Genomic DNA, 23545 nt, shown 5'->3' on the forward strand with positions numbered 1-23545 from the left:
TAGAAGGTAACGTGATGTGCTTCACTTGAAAAATATTGTACACATAGAGCTCATTAAATGGTAACATTCTGTTGCTTTTGAAATATGAAATATGAAAATTGTGTTGTTTGCTGCTTTGATGATTTTAAACATGACTTTTCTTTCTCTGGAACTGACCTTAAAGTTAAAGGCAGCATGTAGAGTAAGTGTAATGCATGTTTTGAAAGTGTTACTGTCCTCTTATACCCCTACCCCGGTCACATCACTAGACCTAATCACATTCAGTAATGAGTCATTTCATTTTCTATTTCCAAGAGATATTATCAATGTTAGCTGATCAAAACTCCTCTGGATGTCATTGGATAGACCTACAACCAATCAGAATTGTCTGGTTTCCAGGCCCCATCTTTTTTGATGCATTTCTATGTGTTTTGTGTTTTAAATCACCATCAACCGTCAGAGCGTGGAACAACATCAAGCTGAGGAACATCATTTAGTTTGAATGGTGCAGACGTTTTAAAAGACCTGAATGCCATGTGGTTCCAAGATGATCCCAAGTGAATAATATAATGCTCATTGTGTGGAAGAATGGCAACATCTGTTTCTGCCATGACCCCAAAAGTGGCATGGACAGAGAACACACTTACTTCAATTAATTTGATTTGGTATTGTTAGTTGTGTCTATTACATAGACAACAACATGCAGGATTCTACGACTACTTTATTTATTATTTCAAGCCTACATATCAACCTTATGTACCTTAATTTATTCTTCAGGAAGTTATTTGGGTATTTACTTTCTAAGGAAAGTATTTACTAAGTGCATTTAAATACAAAAATACAAATTTGATTGGACCGTAACGTTCTAATTCTGATAATACAATGAGTAATTCTGGGATGTTCGTGAATGGGTAAAGTAAACTGTGTTTTTGCATCACCACACAATTGCAGTTCCACCCTCTGCAACCAACAGGAAAGCAAAATGTGTTACCACCAGGCTTGTGAGTGAGTAAACCATGTGTTTTCATGAGTGTTGTTGTTACAGGAGATGATGAACATAAGTTGAATTTGAAGTCAACATCAGCTTTCAATTTGAATATTTATGCAAAGATTACAAGCACCCACACATCACAAACATTTAACTTTAACCAAATTCATACCAAATGTACCGTTTTATGTTAAATGCAAGGTTTTTTATTGCCGCATAGTCAGCTGACTGTCATTGAAATTCATGATTTAACACTTTGTAGCCTACTGTGTTTACTGTGTATAAATAATATGTCTTTATTTATTTCTAATGGCACAGCACAAGTGTCCTGGTGACCAAGAAGTTTCTGCCATGTTTGTTTTTAGTGGTCATTGTGTTACAATAAATTGTAGGCTACAGCACATTATATTTCAGTCTCCGATGGTTCATCTGTCTTTATTTGGAGAACTGAAGCTGACTGTTCAGTCAGAGTGACGGTCGTCTCAGTATCTGATGTATGAGTATCTCCTACGTCACTATCCTTCTGAAAGCTTGTGAAAGTTGGAGGGTTTTTTTCTTGTCCCTGCATGGTGTGGTTTGCTCTGCTTCGACGCAAGGACTTGATCAACAGGGGCCGCTGTGAGCGTGGAGAAGCAGCACGTGACTTCTTCAAGGTGCGCTTGTTCACGTGTTCGATAGTGAGGCGGCACCGCAGTACCTGAACAAAGACCTCCCTGAACTGCCTGGAGGACAGATTGTAAAGGAATGGGTTGAGCACAGAGCTGAGGTAGAAGAAGGAGTCAGCCACGGGGTGAAGTGTGATGTAGCTCCTGAAGAAGGAAGTAGTCCAGCGGGACTTGGGCACGGTGGCCATCATGAGACGACGAATCTGGTTGGGAAGCCAGCACACGGTCAAAGAACCCACGATGAGACCTGAGGGAAAATCAGACAGAAAAGTTAGAGGCACAAAATATGACATATTCAACAGTTAACTTCCTGTTGATATGTTTCATTCCAGTCTTGAATAAAAGGCAGCCATATTAGCTTATCTTAGCATGAAGACTAGAAACTGGAAGAAATAGCCAATGCGTAATATCTGTGTAGCTGAAGCCACACATAACAAAAATATATTATTGGGGTATTATGTGTTGGAATATTTGTGTAAAGTATAAGTTTGGTGTATTGTGCCTCCATGTGATCTCAGCTTGTGTGGGGAGGGGGAGAGCTTCAACAGGAAGGATGGTTGAAAAAAGGATTTCAAAATGCAAAACAGCAAAGTTCTGCTTTAGTTAAATTATCTACATATCAGAAACTGGGAGTTGGCTGCCACGGTTTTGGCTCTTTGCCTTGTAACTTTGAACATCATCAATTATCCCTTCTTACATCGAGCATCAGTTCACTATGGCGTTTCATCCCCTAAGTTAATTTAATTTAATTTATTAAGCTGCTGGTGTGTGAACTTCCAGCGTTTGTGCACCCTCTGCACGACACTGATGTGTTCTTGAAGGTTTGACATCAGTTTCCTCCAGACTGCTTTTGTCTATCACTGAACTGACAGACCGCTACGATTCAAACGTCATCACAGGCTGATTGAAATGGACGTGACTGAAATCAGGCTCATTATAAATGCTGGAACCTTATTCCTACCTGATTTATATTCAATTTCTAAATGCACTGCCGACATTTCAAACAATTACCAAAAGGATGTTTTCCTTGAACCCCAGGGTTGTAATCTCATCTGTCATGCCTGAGTCATTTGCTTAGTCTTTGGAGGGACTTACACATCCTCATTCTCTAATCTAGTGTTTATCCATTCCCTGCAGTGTTTTTAATGGGAATTGGACTGTGACCAAACAGCCTTTCAAAACTCACAAAATTATCTTGCTTGAGACATCACTTCCTGCTGACAAACACAGACTCAGATAGAATATTTATAATACGGCTTCCCAGACCACAGGGAGAATTATTTATCCCAATGTCATTGAAGGGAAGAGAAAAGCAACAGTGGAAGTTGTCTTTGCAAGAGGCAAATGTAATCCGTCTTCAAGTCCTTGTCGTGGTTCCATTAGGTTTGGCCACAAAAAGTACTGTACTTGTATGTTAATTAAAAGATTGTGGTTTGGGTCCTTAACATTAGAGAACCCTCAGTAATAGACATGTGGTTGAGGTTCACGATACCAGCAGAATGACTTGGTAACCTTAGACTTTTCATCTCACACCAGTATCAGGTCAAGGTTTTCATTTGTCCGAATTGTCCAAAACCTAATACTGGTCTTGCAAAACAAAAGTTGATTTAGTGTGTCTTCCAGACAAAAAAATAAAGCATAAAAGATTAGTTAATTGTAGGTATACAAATACTAGCATATTTGGTACAGAAATATAATGTCAGCTTTCAACTAACCCTTGGCCTGAGTAGACTGACATTCATTACAAAGTCAAATCAAAGTTTGCAAGCACTGCAATACAAATGCTTTAAGTAACATGTAAAGAGAGACAACAGAGAAATGAATGAGCAGAAACAAACAAAGTCCTTCAGTCAGGGTTGTCATGCATAATTTCCCGCTGAAGGTTTGACAGATGAGTCTCTTTTTGTCAGTGTCTGTAAGATAAATATATTCACCTCATGACCTTTTCAAAAACCCAAACACTTACCGGTCAACCAGGTCCATCCAAAGTGAATGGCTCATAAGCATTTTCTCTCATTAAATGTCAACTCCACCATTACTGTTCAACTGTGGATCCAATAGGAAGTGATATTCAAAGTTTTGAAGTAACTTTCTGACATCTAACCAAATCATGTGGCTGAAAACGTCCATGCAAGTACCAGGATGCCGGTCCCTTCTGAGCGGCCCCTCTGCTGAGTATTTAATGAAGCATTACAGGCTGTTTAATGTCAAACTTCACGATGCTTTTCATTAAATGTTATATGCTTTCATGGTTTTCCAGTGACATTTACAGCCAGAACGGAAGCCCACAGAAAGTTATAAACAGTCGATTGTTATTGAGCATTTTATAATAATTTGCCAAACCGATCATCCTGTCAGATTCCACCAGTGAAACTTGTGCCTCAGTACCACCTCTGTGTAAATGTCTTTTTGATTTTCAGTGGGATATAGTTTTATATTCGGAACAGTCACATTGTACAATTTCACCCACATTTTTATACTCTGACTACTGGGATCAAACCACCGACCCTCTGATTAGAGGACGACCCACTCTACCCCATGAGTCACAGCCACGGTCTCTCCCTTTCTCCCATATTAAGGTCTCAACCTTAATATGTTATGATTTGGTGCTTAAAATTGAACTGAATGGAATACCTTTTACTTTTATTGATTCATTTTTGCCATGGATTTTTGTGAAGCACTTTGTAACCTTGTTTAGAAAAGTGCTATACAAATAAAGTTATATATATACTGTATATATGTATTTGGGATGATAATGTGGAGCAATATACTTAGAAGACACAGAGGAAGATGCCACAAGAGCTTTTGGTAATAAGGACCGATGTGCTCTAAACAAAAACACAGGATATCTGCAGCAGAATTAGTATGTTACGTCCTGCCTCTGCTTGCTGAATCTCCAGCTCTGTTGTTCATGTGTGTTCGAATTTGAATTTTCGAGGTAAATTACTTCTTATAATTATTCTTATAATAACAGAGAAATATGTTTAGATTAGAAACCAGAAAATTATGATTGTAAAAATACAGATGGCCTTCTGTGCCAATTGGTAGATACACTAATCATTTTATCTCCAATTCCAAATATAAGACATTGTTTATGTAAATCATTGTGTCACTCCTGTCCTGCCCCCTGTTGGTGGAAGACTGCAGCTTTTAAAAAGTCTGGTTGACGATGCTGGAAGGCATCTTGATGAATGCTTGTAATCCTTTATCCTGCCATCCTTATAAATGACACCAACTGTCCAAATGAATCAATATCACACACTGCACTGATCCAGTTTCATTAAAACCTGGGGGGGGGGGGGGGGGGGGATGATATATCTTGGCAGTATGTTCTGGTATCTTAAAACTAAGTTCAAAATTCAAATAGGCCACTAAAGATGTCACCTAGACGGATGATGCAGCAGGTTACTGATTAGCTACCTTTTTTATGTGGTAGTAGTGTGATCAAGATCAAGTATGAAAGGGAGTGTGAGTGGGGGCAAATGTCACATTTGCTCGTTGATCACAATGTGTGTTCATCTGGACAGTTGTCACTGAGTCATCACAATTCAGTAATGTCACCGCAAAGACAAGAATATGCAGCTGAAGTTGTGAAAGGGCATTGAGAATATTTGAAGTACTCACATTATGTTGATGTTGATGATTGTTAGGGTTCAGAGGCTTTTTACTTTTTGTGTCAGTTTATTGTTATTATGTGTTGTCTGAATGATGCATTGAGCGAAAAACATTAAACCTGGTCCGATAAATTTGTGACAAATTCAGTCAGATAGTTGCTCTGTAATTCCATGACTCTGAAAATCAACATACAAGTCCTGCTCTATGCGTTCAAAACATAAGCCATGAAACTCCAATGTGATGGATTTACCGCCATTTTAATAAAGAAAAACATTAGGTGCAAAGGTTGCATCAAGTGTGTTGCTGTCTTTATTCATTTTCAATATTTTGAAAATAAATGTCACAAGGGGCAAGACTTAGATGGAAAATTGCCATCCCTCATCATAACTCTTAATATATACATTCAGTCTATCTCTGGGAAGAAGAGCTATCAATGAGTGTTGAGGTCGACCCACATGGGGCAACACATTATCTACTCACAACTATGCTGATGGAGGGGTGGATGAAGTGTTCGAGTCCACAAAACACTTATGGAGTTTCAGGGGTAAACAGCATTGGAGCCAAATCCAAAACAATTGAAGTACTGTAAGTGGCATTTTCTGTTTTCTTTTTCTGTTGTTTTTTTACATTTGAAGAAGTGGTCTTCAAGTCTTATCTCTCAGACAGAGAAATTTCTGTTTCCATTGTAAATAATGTCTCATCCTCGGCTCCACTGATGGTGCGGGGTGTCACAAGGTTCTATTCTCAGTCCCATCTTATTTTCCCTGTACATGCTGCCATTAGGAAATGTTATCAGCTATTTTCATGGGATATCCTATGATTCCTATGCCGATGACACCGAAATCTCCCTGTCTTTTAAGCCAGACAGCGTCACCCACTTGAGTGTCTTAATAGAGGGCCTAACTGCCACTAAGGAATGGATGTCATTTAACTTTCTTCAGCTAAATTCAAACAAAACAGAAATAATAATCTTCGGGCCTGATCAGCTAGCAGGCAAACTCCTACCATTTCTCGGTCCCCTGGCAACCAATATTAAAACAATAGCTAAAAATGTAGGTGTCACATTCGATTCCCAAATGAATTTAAAACACACGTTAATGAGATAATTAATTCCTCCTACTTCCACCTACAAAATCTATCCAAAATTAAATCAGTTTTATCTCTCCCTGACCTAGAAAAGCTCATACATGCCTTTGTCTTTTCCTGTCTGGACTATTGCAATGCACTTTATACATGCCTTAGTCAAACCTCAGTAACTAATTTGCAGCTTGTTCAAAATGCTGCTGCTCGTATTTCAACTAAAACAAACCGTAGGTCTCATATCACGCCAATCCTTGCATCCCTTTACTGGTTGCGTATTAAACTCAGGATTATTTTAAAGATTCTTTTAATAACATGGGCTGGCCCCTATTTACATTTCGCGGCTCTTGACTCAATACAATCCTAGTCTCTACCTGAGATCGGCCAGCCTGTCCTTTTTAGCTGCCCCTAGGTCAAGGGACTTTTTCTCTCAAAAGTTGTGGGAACTGTTGGGTTTCTTCTTATTATGTTATTATTTGGCCATTAAAATTGAACTGAATTGAATACCTTTTATTTTAGTTCATTCATCATTTTACCATGGAGTTTTTTGTGAAGCACTTTGTAACCTTTTTTAGATAAGTGCTATACAAATAAAGTAATTATTATAAGGCTGGCTACTCAGGGTGACCGAGGCTCTGGAACTCCCTGAGCGGAGAATCTCCAGCTGTGTTGTTCATAAACAAACTAAGTTTGGAGTCAATTGTGCAGACACGTGAATTGAGGGGAGATGCCAACAGAATTAAGATGTCCTTTCATACTGAAGAGGCTGACCACCAAAATACCGCCATTAACTGGAAATTAGTAAATCTTGTACACTGAAAAAGTCTGGGTTTCCAATCTGAATTTAATAGATATTCAACAGCACAAGCAGAGAGACTCTAATGAATAGTCTGAAAAGCTTGCAGCTGTTGCAGCCTGTTTACTTCCTTCACTAAGAAAAAAGAAGTGTCTGCTCCAGAAGTACCACACAACTTCCCTGCTATAGGCTGTATTCACCTGCACATGAATGCAGGGCTTTAGAAAATGACATAACTCATTGAGGAACTTTTCAAAAAGAGGGCATCACCACATCATTGATGCTCATAATTTCTGTGAGTGGAAACGTCTCTGTTAATTCAACCGGAATAATCAAGAGTATTGAAATAATTCCTAAGCATATCAAGACTGAATCTCGTCAGTGGCTGCAAGTTCTGTATGACCATCTAGATTGTATATTGCTTTAAGCATATGTGAGATCTATAAAACTACCAAATCAAAAGCATGACGGAGACGATCAATGTGGGATGAAATTCAGATTTTCAAGATCAGGAGAAAGTTTAGGAGTGCAACCAGCTTCACCTATTTGCTGCATGATTCAGGATCATTTTCACTCTCAGAAGCTGTTTATCTTAGTCTATAACAGTATGAGATTTACTGTGATGAAAATCACTGATGACCTCTGTACAAAGACAATAGAATTGTCTGTATTTGAATGTAAGATATTTAGTGTCAATGGATTTATGTTTCTGTACTTGGGTACATGAACTGTGAAGACTGAAGCTGTAATAAATCAATAAATAATAACAAAATTCAAAAAGACAGTACGAGTACAACACACACACACCCACACACCGTTGGGAGATAAAAAATAGCAAAAGAGAGGAAAAACTGAGTAATTATAAATGAGGTATTATATAAATAAAAACCATATAAACCAACTCTGCTCTAGGAAAGAAAATGGGTAAAAAGAGAAAATCAATCTCATGCAGAGCATTGAGATGAGTAAATAATCTAGCAGCTGACTTATTGATCTAGTTAGATTTTCTCCTCAAACATTGGATGAAGTTGTACTGAGAGTCTATCCTGTGAATAATAAGCAACTTGTGATAACTGCAAACATTTACAAAGCCTGTGACAGCGCATACAAATATACCTTGAACCCACACAGAAGACAGACAATGACATGTCTGAGGATGGGGTAGTTTCTCCAGTTTGTTGTTGGGCCAGTAAAGTATTTGTAAAACAGCTGCTGGTGGTAGTTTTGGGCCGAGTTGATCTTTTTTTTGTATGCAGATGACGTGGTCATATTTTCTACCTGCCTTGTCTGCAACATCTGTTGTGTATAAGTTCTCAATATGGTGCGGCATGGCTCTGACAAATGATACAGTCCTGAAAAGTTTAATGATATGATAATTAAATGTAAAAAGGAGACAATATAATTTCTGAGTGAAGGTACTCTGGAAGTTGAGGTCAAATATCTTAGCCTTGGCTGATAGAGTATTTATTGACAGTGTCGTAAATTCTGTGCTAACACCCTTTGCACTTTGCACTTGTACTCTCACATGTGCTAATCTAATGTTAGGCTCTGGCTGCTCAGGGCTCAATGTCTGCCCTGTATCCAAATCAACAATAGGTCATAGGTGTTGAATCAATCAGCAGAGACCTACTATCAGTTACAGTAATGTTATTAGGATGTTCAAATGCTAAAAGATTATGATGCTGCTGCTCATATTCTTCAGAATAAATGTAAGTAATAGATGTATAGATGGATAAATAATACAATAGTTGATAAAGTGGTGATTCCTGCCAAGCTGTGAACAGCAGTGATTGTATTGTGATGCAAGTGTAAAGGTGTATTACATTTTTACTTGAGGCATGATTCCATGCAAAGTCAATGGAAAGAGGTGACTGAACATTAAGTCTGCTGTTGGTAGCTCTCACCGAGGCAAAGATCAGACTGCAGAACATTTTTCAAATTGGGCAAAAATGTACACAGATCCTGGGTCTGTTCACAAGACTCAAGGAGAGAGAACAACACTCGAAAGCAGTTCTGAGTTCAGTTAGAGTCTGAGAGAGTGAGCTACCACGCTAACATACACAATGGAAAACATACATTTTTGTAGAAAGCTTCAGCTAACCTGTTGAACTAACTGTTTACATCTCTCTGTCGTGTCTCAACACTTTATTTGTTCACTTTCACATGGCTAACTGATAGTAGAGATGACATGTAAGGCTTGTTTTTCATTCTTGATATATAGTGGATCCCATTTTCTGTTTGATCGGTTGGTGTAGATTTATCTATGGAGTTTATGCACTAACATTTTGAATAACGGCAGATGCCGGTGTCGATGTGCTGGAAACAAAAGTACAGGATCTCTGCAGCAGAATTAATATGCTACATCCTGCCTCTGCCTGCTGCTCCACCCCTCGCCTGAACATGCAGGAGATTTCCGTGTTGTTGTGAACACATCTGAGCGGAGAATCTCCAGCTGTGTTGTTCATGTGTGAAAGATAAACAAAGTTTGGAGTCAACTGTGCGGACACCTGGGTCGTGTGCGTACATTGTGACATTTGAGTAAGACCTATATATTTACAATGTGGGGATGTTTCTTGAATTGTTCTCAATGATTCACCAAACTCACAAAACATTACTTCTGAGGCGAAATACAGGATAGGTGTGAGACTGAGACGAATCAGGAAAGTGCTCTGCAGGAAGTTATTCAGTTCTCAATAACACTTCACTGAATTTCATTACTTTCTATGAATTCGAACAAAACACCACATTCCCAATCACCTCATCTCATACAAGTCTGCATAAATCACACTAATGCTGGAGAGGAATCCAGACTTAAGCAGATGTTGGTTTTATCCCAATTAAATGGAGGTGTCATAACAGTAATTCAATTATTGGGTGAGCAGAGTAACAAAGTCCTCGCTGAACACAATGTCTCTGTTTCCCCTTTTTGAAATCAATCAACTGTGAAAAAAACAAGTTGGCAAGGGCGCAGTAGCTGACTTTGGGGAATGGTCTGCTTTTCTTTCTTCATTGTTCAGCGCAGAGCAGTGTTACCTTTCTGCTTTATGCACTGAAACAATTGAAGAATGGAGCCATCTTAAATGTGCTGTTATCCGTAATTGGAAGGATAAAAGATAAAAGAAAAGAAGAAATAAGAACAGCAGTCAGGTTATAAGCATCACCTTTGTCTCTCTGAAAAATGCATTTCTTGAAAATTCAATGATGTTGAAAGTAACTATGTTTGAGTGTGTTTTGTTTGTAACAGCTCCATAAGTTCTGACACATGGTATGTAGCCTAGTTTACATTTGGATCCAGCTGAAAGTGACATTCACAGTCCTGGCTGAAAAGACACTGAATGAATGCATATTATTTTAATCCTCTGTCACACATTGACATGCTATCAGCACAAATACAATCCCAAGCACTGATCTCCAGGAAGGTCTGTTCAATTTCATGATGGGTCACATTAAAGATTTACCATGGTTGGATTTACTGCTGCCTTGGTGCAGCTTATTTGTTATATCTGTGTCCATTAACAACGATACGGTGCCTTCTAACCTCTTGCGAAGTGCGCATTTTTCTCATCAAAGATTCTGTTGTTGTCAAAAGTAGGGTCATCTGAACAAGCAGCTAAAATCAGCTGTAGTCAGCTCCTGCTCACCACTTCTGATTTATGGCCCCGAACATACTTGGTATTAACATGTGTTTTTGTGATCTGATCTCAAGTGGACAGCTGAGTGTGCGTTCACACCTGGCATTAATATGCGGCCCAACATGTGATCGGATCTCCCTTCCCTGCCCTATATGCAGATAAACACGCACATCATTTGGCTAGCAAAGATGCAGTGCAAGGTAGGAAGCAGCAAGGAGAAGAAGAAGAAATCATAAAGCACAGACAACACATTCAAGGCAGAGCCAATTGCTTCTGTTGTTGTTGCCTGTAGCTAGTTTAAATGAGGCCTCCGGCGCTGGTATGTGTACGTATTTTGCTTACACTGAAGATGTCAGTTGAGTAGGCGGCCCTTCAATGTGACAGGACCATATTCACGTTCACACTGCTAAAAGAATGTGGACACATGGGGCCCAGACCCCCTCCGAATGTGGTCTGGCGTGTACAGATTGCTATCCAGCTGAGGTTGTTCTTTTCTGTTCAGTCTATTAATAAGCAGTGGTGCTGCTGGACAATATTAACCAACCTCTTATATTTAAAAGCCTGTTTGTCAGAGTGTCACGAACTGGTGACAGATTGTGTTAACATGATGAAGTGAAAAAATTTGGATAATACCTACATTCTAAATTAGTTACGACACAGCAATATAGCCTCGTAAGTTTAAACAGTTAGTACAAAGGTCAAAAAGTATAAATTACAGTGAGTATATAAAAACTAATTCAGCTATTGCCATCTTTTTACACTGAAATAACAGGGGACCACAGAGACTCCGGGAAGTTACTGCTCCCTGCAAATAAATAGTACAACACATACAACACACCTCCGATAGAAGAGGTGAATTGTCTTTTTTTTGTACACAGGACATATCAGTTAGCTTTAGATATTTTGTTAGATGCTTCTCTGTTTTCTGATTTTATATCTACAGATTATACAAACTTACATGAGAGTGGTTCTACTCATCTATCTCCCCAAATTAAGTAAGCATACTTTCCAATTAAAGGTATATGATGGATGGTCAATCTCTGCTTCAGACTTTTGAAGCTGCTAAAGTTTGAGCTGCAGAGTGATTCTGTTACCACTGAGTGAAACCCCTTGTAAAATCCTGTTATCTTATGGGATTTATCTAATTTTATCTTAGTATGAGCTACAGCATTGAAGAAGTTTCTATTGTTTTTTAAAAAGCACGCTCAGTTAGTCATTAATTTCAAATCCAGTGATAAATAAATAAAACTAAAAAACTAAATAAATTGAGAACCGCATATACATATATAAGTATGCATATATGAATGTATACTCCTGGGCTAGCAGCACCATACTTCATCATGTAGACACTGTTACCACAGCAAGAAAAAAATACAAATGTGTCCCTTAGTGATAATGACATGGTAGTATGAGTCAGCATTACCTTACAGGACACTGCAGCCTCTGCTCTCATCTCCTGCATTTAGTTGCTTACTTGACAATATAGCAGTTGGTTTTGACTGAGCGTCAGCTCCTTGAAGCGCTGCGTGCCACAGGACATGCGTTTTTGTTCCAGTCATTTCATTCTGCATCACCATTCTCATAAACCTTGTTTCCATTCAAGTCAGGAAACTGTTTTCAGTCATAAAACTCTGATAAACATGTTGTGATTTGTGAAGACCAAAGTAGGTGGACAGTGAATACGCAGTCTCAAGATTAGTTATGTTGACAGCAACTATTCACACTATTGTAAGGTGATAATAAGTGAACATTTTCTGAACAGCTTCTTTCAGTGGCTAAAAAAAAGGATTTGAAACTAATAACCTGATCACATCATCCAAACATCGGTTTGTAGTTAGTGCCAAGTGGAGGTGTGCTGAGGTGTATCAGTGAGTATTATGGTGTATCAGTAAACACACACACACAGTATAAGTTGTGATTTCCCCTCCGAGCACTGACAGTCACCCACTCAGCCAACAGCAGGATGCCTCCCAGGCGGTTCGGTGAGTGCAGACTGCCACTCACATGGAGACTTGCCTTTAGCTATGTTGAATGCCAAGGGGCCAAAGGGCTCTGGAGCTTATTGCTGAACTATGCAGCTGTCACTCATTGTGGAGTAGATGCTCGGAGACAATGCAGGGCTAGAGAGAGGGAATGGAGAGGCACATTCATCATCCTGCCAACAGAGCCTCAACAAATCCTCCCAGATGTGTGTTTTATATTTGACAGTAAAGAGGTTTGGAAGACGCCATCCAGGCAGAATAAACAGGCCGACAGTGAATCAGAATCTGTAGTCAAACACAATAAAGAGGCCCCATCGATCAGAAGGAGAGAGGTTCTTGGGTAGCAGTTGGGCTGTCACAGCAGTTTCTGAGCTAAGGAGCTAACCAGTTCTGGCAAATTGTTGGAAAGAGGCTGATGGGAGAGGGTACGACAATGTGAGACCAGGAAAAATATTAAAGGGTCACTGAGATTCTCTCCCTTTCTTAGATGCCATAAGTTTATTACCTCCACCAAGGAGTTTATATTTCCACTGTGTCTGCTTGTCTATTTGTTTGTTTGTCTTTTTATTTTTAAGCAGGACAACACAAAAACTACAAAACACTGAACTTGGTGGAGGGCTTGCATATTGGCATGGGAAGATACTTTTAAATCTATGTGCCAATGCAAATTAAGGGGCAGATCCATTTTTCTCACTTTTCGAGCATTTGAAAATAATGCATTTTTCAACGGTTGTAATTTTCAAGATAATTACGCACAATTCTGGACTTTTTTAAATCTTTCATATTTAGTGGGCTGATATTTATGATTCAGGTTTTAGGACTTTTTATGACAATTCAATGCGGTCTTCAGACATAAGAACTAGACAATCATGTGTAGGATTGATTGGGGAAAGTGCTTTACTGTCATTCTAGTTATGTTTGGCTTGATTTACCTTTCCATGCGATTCCGTCTCTGTTCTTCTCATGCTGCAAAAGGTTCTGTCTTTTAGAATTTCTGAATTTCTTTGCGACTTTATTGTGGCCTTTTTTTATACAAAGATTTGTTCCAGCATGCCAATAGGATACCAGCATTATAAGAGGGATTTACAATTCAGGAATTCCCCCCTTCATGTCTTTTTGGGGATTTTATCACACATGATAAACAAGGTTATGTCTGATTAAGAATGTAACTTACTCAGTTTCTGTTAAAGAATGTTCTCGTTGGTAATCCTAAAAAAAAAATCATTCACACTCTGAAAAAATGCAAACGATATACAGCCCACCCCAACATCTACACCCCAAAGACACTTGAACACACACTGCGTGACTATAAAACTATACAAACTATAAAAAGGCGACTTTGCTGTGAGTCGCTTGCTAACTTCTGGCTATCGCCTCTGCTACAGCGGTGCATGTCTCTCCAGCTTGTGAAGACTCGGTATAAGACAGTCATGTGCAGTAACAGCACAGGCACTGTGAGCGCAGGCAGGCAGGTAGGTAGAGTTAGTGACAGACAGGTATGCCAGCCGATCACTTCATTCGGTCCAAATGCAATACTTGGTTGTGTTTATTACAGTCCTGTGAGCGCCACAGACACCGGCTTTCTTTCATTGCTTTCAGAAGACTTTATTTGATATTGATGGCCATTGGGACGGGAAGGGGATTTCAACAAATAAGATAAAAAAGTGTTTCAGAAACAAATGACCAACCCTACCTTTAAAGCCTGTCTTGGTTCTTAGTTGCTCGTATTTATTGAGCTCTTACTATTGATTTCCACTTCAGCCTCAGTTGGGAAAGATGAAGCTTACAGGAACAGCCCATTAAAGATGTTTTATTTCTCAAGTAATTTACTTCAGGCAAAGATCACAATGAATACACCACCAAACACATGCTTTAGGATTAAGATTTCCTTTGAGACTCATGGGTCTGATTTATAGGACATGATTATCACGTTTTTCTTTGCTGTTGACAGTTTATGTCAATAACATTTGTCTGTGAATTGTTTTTGAAATGTACTTTATGCAGATTGCGACGCGTGTGTGAGTGTGAATATCAGAAATCCACATACAAAATGTCAAATAACTTGGGTCTAACACAGAAGATTTTTAAATAAAGCTCAGGAGTTTACTCAACACACATCTTGAATCAAAGTGTTGAAAAATAACAACAGCGTTTGCGGTTCATTTGTTTTCTCAAGCATCTGAGAACCCCTTCCTTCTTTCTTTCTCTTCAGACTTGGTGATTGCTCCTATCTGAAATGGGTTGAAAGAGTTATAGGTTACAGGCCAAAGGATGAAGGCAGCCAAACACAATTAATATTCATTTCACAAATGCTGTGTCACAGTGACTGAAAGTAATCTAAAGCAATTAACCTTCTGTCCTAGACGTGATGTGCAGGCAACTTAATAGGAATGTTCTCTGCTTTTAATTACTCTCTATAGTTTCAGAACCCAACCAAGATTTGAGTTGTCTCAAGGTAAAGCCGGCGGTGGCAAGACCCTCGGCCACTTGAGAGATAACTGAGGTCAGTGTGTACAACAGGAGCCACTGCTTTTTAAGTAGGAATCAGTGGAACTCAATGCAGCCTTTGAAACAAGAATAACAATTCAATTCATGTTGAAATTCAAACTGATTTGAGTTCAGTCAATGATGTGAGCGAATAATGTTACAATATGGTTATTATTAGGTACTATTAGAATAAAAGATGTTATCACTGTTCTCTGGGATCAGAAAAGTAATATTTTTTTACTTATGTCTTAACCACGGAAGCATATTGCATTCACTTGAGAAAAAAAAAAGCTCTGTTTTTCTGAATTAATGAGATAAGAGATTCAAACTTTCTGGATCAATTTTAGTCATAAGCGAAACGTTGTTAAAACACAAACGCTTCTTTCCCACCGTGGCTGCAAGCCTATTTTAATCAATGTGAGCCGTCCTCCGAGATGGACCCATATAACATTTGTCTCTATGTAAAGCCGGCTGTGAGATGTTGTTGTTGACTTCCTGCCAACAACATTTAATAAACATGTTTAGAGGATGATGTCTTTTGTACCAGTTAAAGACTTTCACATTGTCTACAAAACTGCACTGAGCTGGTATATTTAGATGAAAAAAATACACAAAGGCAGTAAACAATTTTTCACATTTTCATACTTGTTTTTTGGTTTAGTAGTCCTTCAAGTGCATTAACAGAATGTGCATCAACCATTTGTCACAAACAGTTTAAATGAGGTGATGACTTTCTTGATAAAACAGAAAATACTAGTCATGAAAAAAGAAATCACCCTGAGCTCATGCACCTCCTGAGCTAATGACCGCATCTTCCTCTTATTATCTCTGTCTCACATTCACGCTGTTTTAATCTTGACTGTCGGTCCTGATAAGGCTACAACTGGGCAAGAATTTAACAAGAAACAGCATTTCCAGCACACTGGGGAAGAAGTTCCTAAAAGTTGGTCCTGCGACTGCTGCGATGTTATCCAGTGCATATTTTGGTTGCTGGATTATTTACTTGTGGGCCACTTGGCCACAAGTTTTCCTGTGTTGATACTGTTCTTACTCCCATGCGATCCATAAGATCAAGAAACTCATCTTCATCATCACCAACTAGAGCCTCTTGCAAAGCAGTGGACAAGAGATCCCGCTCAGACTGACTAACATGCATTCTCTATAGATAAGATCTTAACTACCCGAATTTATGTGTCTCATAGAGTTCTCCCACACTAATACAGTCATCAAGGTATGCTTCCTGAAAGTCAACAATATCGTGACTAAACTCCTCCCACTTTCCCTTTCTCGATTTCTCATTGGGGAAAAATAGCCTCTTAGCATGTGACAGAATGTCTTTCTTTGTGGCTTTCTTGGGAATATCAAAAAGTCGGGTCCCTCCACCATTGCATTTTCTCACCTGTTTCTTATCATGTATCCACCCTAACTCTATTTCGAGGCCCTTTTATTATTTCTTAGATGCATCTTTGTCGGTTGCATAGAATACTCCTCTTCAGAATCTTTAAGTCTATCTTTGTTGCTTTTTGTGTCCATTTTTCTTTTTTCAAACAAGGACAGTATTTTTGGATCAACTCCACCTCTTCTCTGTTTGACCATACAGAAACGCCTTGGAGCAATCCTATCACCATATGCTGGAATGTAAGCAGCCATAGAGGCATCATCTATTTCTTCAACTACTGAGCTGTCAATCTGTAATTAAAACAAAACGACACATTAAGCCATAATGGTTAACGGAATTCTAAGAGACTGGCTTAAAAATGTACCTATAGTATAACCAAAATTACCTATTTCTGTGCTGAAATTATGCTGAAATACAGGACAACCAATTACAAATGCCCAATCAAGATGATAAAAAATAGACTATATGAGAAAGAAGAGCATTTGTAGCACGGCTAGCAGAAGGAATAAATGTATTTCTTCGTCTATTTATTTCGGACGTCTAGGATGCATTGTTGCAAGGGCTGCTTAACATAAAAAAGGGAACCAGTGAAACTTAATGTGCTAAAATGTGAAAATGTTTAATGAATCAGGTCCCGATAATATCATGTGTGATTCCAACTGATATTGACAATAGTGAAAGAAATCAAGACCATGGGAGTAATGCCATACAGTAGGTTTGCACAAGGACTGGGCTAAGATGCTGTAATTGCCCCTTACTATTACTATTAGTAAGAGACAAAAGAAGATTGTAACGACCTTATCTGAATGGTTTTTGTTCCAGTATTTCTACAATAGGTTGATGGAAACTCTCTTCGTCTCGTCAAGAACTAGCATCACTCGTCTGTAGGCCTGAAAATAATTTAAGCTCACATGAATGATCCATGAAAAGACTGAGAGTCCAGAACATTTCTGTGTTTTCATCTAACATATTCTGCCCCACAATTTGGTCATGATTTGCAATCAGCCTTTGAAACAAACCTATATCAATCAATCAATCAAATTGTATTTGTATAGCCCATATTCACAAATCACAATTTGTCTCATAGGGCTTTAACAAGGTGTGACATCCTCTGCCCTTAACCCTCAACAAGAGTAAGGAAAAACTACAAAAAAAACCTTTTAACAGGGTAAAAAGAAGGTAGAAACCTCAGAGAGAGCCACATGTGAGGGATCCCTCTCCCAGGATGGACAGAAGTGCAATAGATGTCAAGTGTAAAGGAGAACATCAGAAAGATAAGGATATTTGCAGCATTGATTAGAATAAACATTTTGAAACATAACTGAAGGTCAATGAATTGATGGATTATTGTCAGTAATGGTCGAGTATCTGAGGAGAAATATTATATATCAAGCAGTCTTGTTGTAATTATGGTTCATGGTCAGCAGCCACCACGATCAGGATCCACCATCAAGATCGGATGACACTATAGTCCACAGTATATGAGCTTTACCTTTCAAAACGACCTGCATCCAGTCAAACCACCAATGCTAAACCTGCCTGTTAGCTTGGCCTGTGTTAATGCTATGGAGCTACTTCAGAAATATCCCTTGTCATTAGAGTGCCATCCTCAAACAGTTTTACAATATACTGTCACTTTTAATTGTTCGTGTGCTGGACATAAACCGTCTCTGATGCAGAGTGACGTAATAACACTTTATGTTCATCCTACCTGGTTTATCTGCAGTGATTATGGAATGGCTGGGGCAGCTGTGACTCAGGAGCTAGAGCGAGTTGTTCATTAATCTGAAGGTCAGTGTGATCCTGGCTCCAACAGTCTGCATGTCCAAGTTAGCTTATTGGGTAAATGCATATATAAATCCATTTATAGCATTACATTAACAAGTTAATACAGATTATATGCCTATATTTTATTATCAGTACTTCTATGTGGGACAATTATCTCTACATTTTGAAATTATATTTGCGTTGTATAAGGAGAGGAGGTGTAAGATTGACTGTTTTTTTTCAGGGGGAGGGGGGGGGGGCATTAAAATTAAGCAAAATTAGCTATTAGAAGCTCCTCTGCAGTGAACTCGTGGACGTATATGGACAATCACTGGGTTTCCTTTACACTGAAGAAAAGGTGATGAATGTGATCATTCTCTAAACTGCTCTGCAGTTAAACACAGCATGATTGCTCACTGGATACCCTAACGCTGAAGTTTTATTGAAAAGTCTGTGTGTTCAGATTTGAGTAAGTTTTGACTCTGAGAAGAAATGTTTTTTTACATACATTGTGGCAAACAGGCATTAGGGTTTTTTTGTACCTCAACTGCCTTCACGAGCTTTGCCAGAGCCACTGCTGCAGTTGAACAAAAAAAGCACTATTTGTTATTATCTGTAGTAAAGATGCACTTCTGAAAACCTCGAGTATTGACGGACAGAAAGTTACAAACAACACGAGTAATATTTACTTACAAGTATGTGTTTCATTGACCTTGTGCCTCTGTCAGCAGACAGACTGGTTATAAAATCACTCCACTGAGGATGTGAGACTGAGCTGTAAATATACACAGTGAATTCCAGGCCTGTGATTCACTCGTGAGTAGGACTTGATGTGAAATAAATATTAAACTGTTCCAACATTACATCATAAATGACTTTATTCAAAGTGGTGTGTGTGTGTGTACTTGTACAGATGTCTGATATCAATACATTGATGATTGTCCTCACTAAGACAGATGAACAAACGTGTGCGTGTGCGTGCATGCATGTATCAGTAAACACCCAGGATGTGTGGGATGGCACCCTGTGGGATGCAGAGAAGTGATGCAACCGACTAAAACTAATGCTTGTTTCCAAAGTTGACTTTGACTGTCTGTCGTTTCATGAATTAAACATCAGGTCATTACATTGAGATCATATTTATGATCAAAATCATTGTAAATCACAGTCATCTGTTGAGTGAGTCCAGTGCCTTTGTACCAAAACAAAGAAATCTCACTATTGTATGCTGCTATGGTTCCAGTTCAGATATGTGACAAATCTCTAGTATAGTAGCTGGTTGTCACACCCAGGTAGCAGCTGGGATGCACAGTGGATAAAAGGTATTACAAAGCTGCAGGTGCCAGTCTTTTATTTCTTCCTGTCAGCATGACCGTTCTCTTTTGCAAAGGTACCCATCTGCAATTAGAGGCAGACATATATATATATGCCCCACCATATCTAACCCTAACCCTTGTAAAAACTAATTAAATCATAGTTTTTTAAAAATTATTACTTTATTATAAATACTGTCTAAATCTTTATCGCTTCTTCTTACTACTGAGCTACCTATATGTTTTTTGGTATATGGATCTTCCCTGTTTTTCAGACCTTGTACTGAATAAATGCTGTGACAATAAACATTTTGAACCTTAAAAGACTGTAAAACAGCTTTACATCAGAAATGAAATTCATCGTCCAGTCTGCCTGATTCACACAAGCGTGTGACTGTGTCTGTGAATGCATTTGGCTGGTAAAGTGTCCACTTTTTTCACCAGCTAATTGGTAACTGTGTTGCTGGGCAGATTGTGCACAGTGAGTGATGTGGAAATTCTTCTTTGACAACCAAACCAGGTTGTTAAGAGCATTTAGAGTGAACCTGAACTGTGCAGGTACAGGTCGAAAATCAAACAGTGACCTGAAAGACACTGAAACGCTCCACAGAGCTGAGAGGAACTGTACATTTTGGTTTTGCACTTCAGTACACACGTAATATATCAAATATAATTCACTGATAATATAAGTGATATACATTTTAGTAGCTTTGAAGAAGTGTTGTGTAAACAAGAGAAAATTACTTTGTTATCAATCTAGTGTACTAATTCCACTAACATCTGTCTGTCTGTATGTGGTACGCATATCTCACAAACCGTTCATCCTATTGGCTTCACACTTACAATGTGTAGTGTTAGACGTCTTGGGAAGTGCAGTGCAGAGGTTGGAGTGATTTGTACACGTGATACATTCAATATTAATTGAATTTTAATTATCAGGTTAGCAGCACTCTATAGCAGTCAGTGGGGGCAGTGTGACATCAGTCTGCGGACCGAGTTGAACATGTCTTCTCCTACGACCTTGGATTAAGAACAGCAGAAGTTGCTAACTGGGTCAAACCGTGGGTCAAAATCGCCGCCAGATCATTTGATAATTTGATTTCATTTGACCACATCGGACAGAGAAACAGACACACTCCGTCATGGCAATAATATTAATAGAATTACTTCCTCTTTGGCAATTTGTCTACAAAGTGAAAGCATGTTTGTTTTGTTACAGCAGTGCTTTATATCTAGCTGAATTACAGAGCTGTTATTATGAAAAGTTGTATATTTGGGTCTGAACACTTTGTCGTTTGCTTAACAGACCTCTGAACATGTAAAGTATGAAAAAATAACAGCTGTTCAGTAAATAATTCAAACTAATAGTAAGAAACCACACACGAACAGTAATACAGCTAATTCTGTTTCATTTGATGAAAAACATTGAAATATTCACTGCAGATAAACCAGATATGATGAATGAAACGTTTTCTAACTTGATTCTGCATCATAGACTGTTTATATAAAGCTCTGCATGCAAACTGCAATAAGAAAAGAGTGAAGGTATATTATACAACAGGAGGACTCACTAATGATAAGGAATAATTCTGAAGAATACTAGACACGAAAAAACAGCCTATTCTAAACAGGCAGGTTTAGAACAGGTACTGCACTGGTTGCTTAAAAGAACAGCACAACATAAGGTACAAAAGTAAGTTCATATCACATACGTTGCTTCCCCAGTTTCTGGAACTTAGTTCCTGTGTTTCGGTCTGTGACCAGTTTTTCTGCATGACTGCTGTATGTTTTGGTGTGTCTCTTATCTATCGCCAATACGGCATATCAGGTGTGAATATCTATGCTTCCCTCGCCTCTTGTGTTGAATGTTACCTGATGTTCAATGAACCAAAAAGGTGCTAATGTGTGCAGGGTGTCTACCCAAATGCTAACACAATATTTATTCTGCAAATTGCGTTTTTTGTGACTGGACAGCTGCACGATTCAAGCATATGTCCACAGTTGTCGTCAAGGTTAAAACATCATTCAAAAAAACTAAAGAAGCAGTAACAACCATAAACTGGTTTAACTGCTCTGTTTCTGTCAGTTCACACCCTAAACAGCAGCTTCAGCACCAGTGAGTAGGTGTAAGTGAACAGTGACATTATAAACACAGCCTGGACTTGACTTTATCACTATCACTCGTGGTGCAGAGTCAATGTGGTATTTTCACTCTGTAAATAGCTGAAGAGGTTGTCTGACATTTCCAAACATCCCCGGCAGTGATGGTAATAAAACACATTACGCAGAGACACACACCATGCACCAAGAGGATCATCTGCTAACATTTCTGTTAAATCATTTCAGACATTTCCACTTTTACATAGGCACTTAGATCCCAAATCAAATTAGTTCTGAGACCGTTCACACTAAACAAAAAAGGAACAACAACTTACCAAGAAAAAGGATGGTTTGCTTCCTCGCCAACGTGACCTTTGGACTTTCATGCTTGGGTGCTCTTTGTATTCCATTGAGCCCTCCATCTAATGAACCCATAGGTTTCTGCAGGACCATGATCATGGCTCGGCACATGAAGGCCACGCAGATCAACACGACCATGTAGACGATGAACGCCCCAAAAATACTGACTCTGTACATCACCCAGCGCTCCCTAAGATTGGTGCAAAAGGTCAGATTTTGGACGGGCGTATCTGCTCGGACAGGAATGTGGCCCTGAGTTCCTGTGGTAACCAGCAATGGAAGGGCCACGAGCACGGACACCAGCCAAGCAAAGGTGATTAAGGCTGAGGTACGTTTCCCACCCAGGGCTTTGAAGCGAAATGGGTGACAGATAGCCACATAGCGTTCAAAGCTAAGCGTGGCTACGTTTAGAATGGTGGCATAGCTGCATGCCTCGAACAAGAAGTTGTAGATCTTACAGGAAGCGTTGCCCGATGCGGAGGTGAATGGGAACCAGATGGCAATGTAGAGCTCCACAGGCATGCCTATGAGGAGCACCAACAAATCAGAGCACGCCAGACTAACCATGTGGTTGGTCACATTCTTTTGCAGGTAGCCATTTTGCTTCAGCACCTGTGTCACTCTGATAGTGACTGAATTACCCACAATACCTGTCACTAGGATGAGGCTGTAAAAGATCGTCAGGAAGATTTTGACGGAGTAGTTTGGTTCAAGTTCTCTCCAGTCCTTCTCATCGGTTATCTCAATTTCCTCATCCATGGTTCAAGTGGTGAGGTCTGATTTTCCAGTTATTGATTTTGTCCCTTAGCTTATCAGGTCTGCTGGGCGCTGTCGTTGCGATTAGAGCCAAGATCCAGAGGTGAGCAGTTCTTCAATCAAGCTGTGTATACTGAAGACTCATCCACTAAAATGGATGTATCATCACAGTCGAAAATACAAAACTTCCCCCGATCCTGGTCCATCTGCTCCTATTTTGCATGGTCATCTAGGATCCCCGAGAGGCTAACACTACCTCGTACAAAGTCTGGTGGTTTCATCTCAGTCTGAGCAAAGTATGAGTCAACATTCAACTCCCACAAATGTCCTCCTCCCTCCTCTGAGGGCAGGGCAGTTAAACATTAAACACCACCACAGGCAGCATGAGGGCTGAGGCCTGGTTTCACTTCTTATCACTAATGTGCCTCCCTTTCAAGAAATAATTTGTTTTACTTAAAGGTACAGTTGAGATTAGAAACAGGGTTAAATGGTGTTGCAAAAAAAAAACACATTACTCATTTGGAAAAAGTACATCTAACTGAATAAGATTTACAACCCAGTTGTTGATAAGAAAAAGTACATATGAAACACAATCTAGTGAGAGCATTGTTCAGATGCATCAAGAA

The 23545-nt window shown here is 39.1% G+C and overlaps 1 protein-coding gene across 1 annotated transcript; it reads right to left on the reverse strand.

The window, feature by feature from the left end:
* Nucleotides 1-60: 60 nt before the first annotated feature.
* gpr39 (G protein-coupled receptor 39) lies at nucleotides 61-23202 on the reverse strand. Its single transcript, XM_034573781.1, has 3 exons — nucleotides 22139-23202; nucleotides 1260-1879; nucleotides 61-1222 (listed from the first exon to the last, which is right to left on the reverse strand). Exons 1-2 carry the CDS (start codon nucleotides 22920-22922, stop codon nucleotides 1371-1373), a joined length of 1293 nt encoding a protein of 430 aa, XP_034429672.1. The 5' UTR covers nucleotides 22923-23202; the 3' UTR covers nucleotides 61-1222; nucleotides 1260-1370.
* Between the last annotated feature and the right edge of the window lie 343 nt (nucleotides 23203-23545).

Source organism: Hippoglossus hippoglossus, chromosome 21 (assembly GCF_009819705.1).
Source record: "Hippoglossus hippoglossus isolate fHipHip1 chromosome 21, fHipHip1.pri, whole genome shotgun sequence".
Taxonomy (NCBI): Eukaryota; Metazoa; Chordata; class Actinopteri; order Pleuronectiformes; family Pleuronectidae; genus Hippoglossus; species Hippoglossus hippoglossus.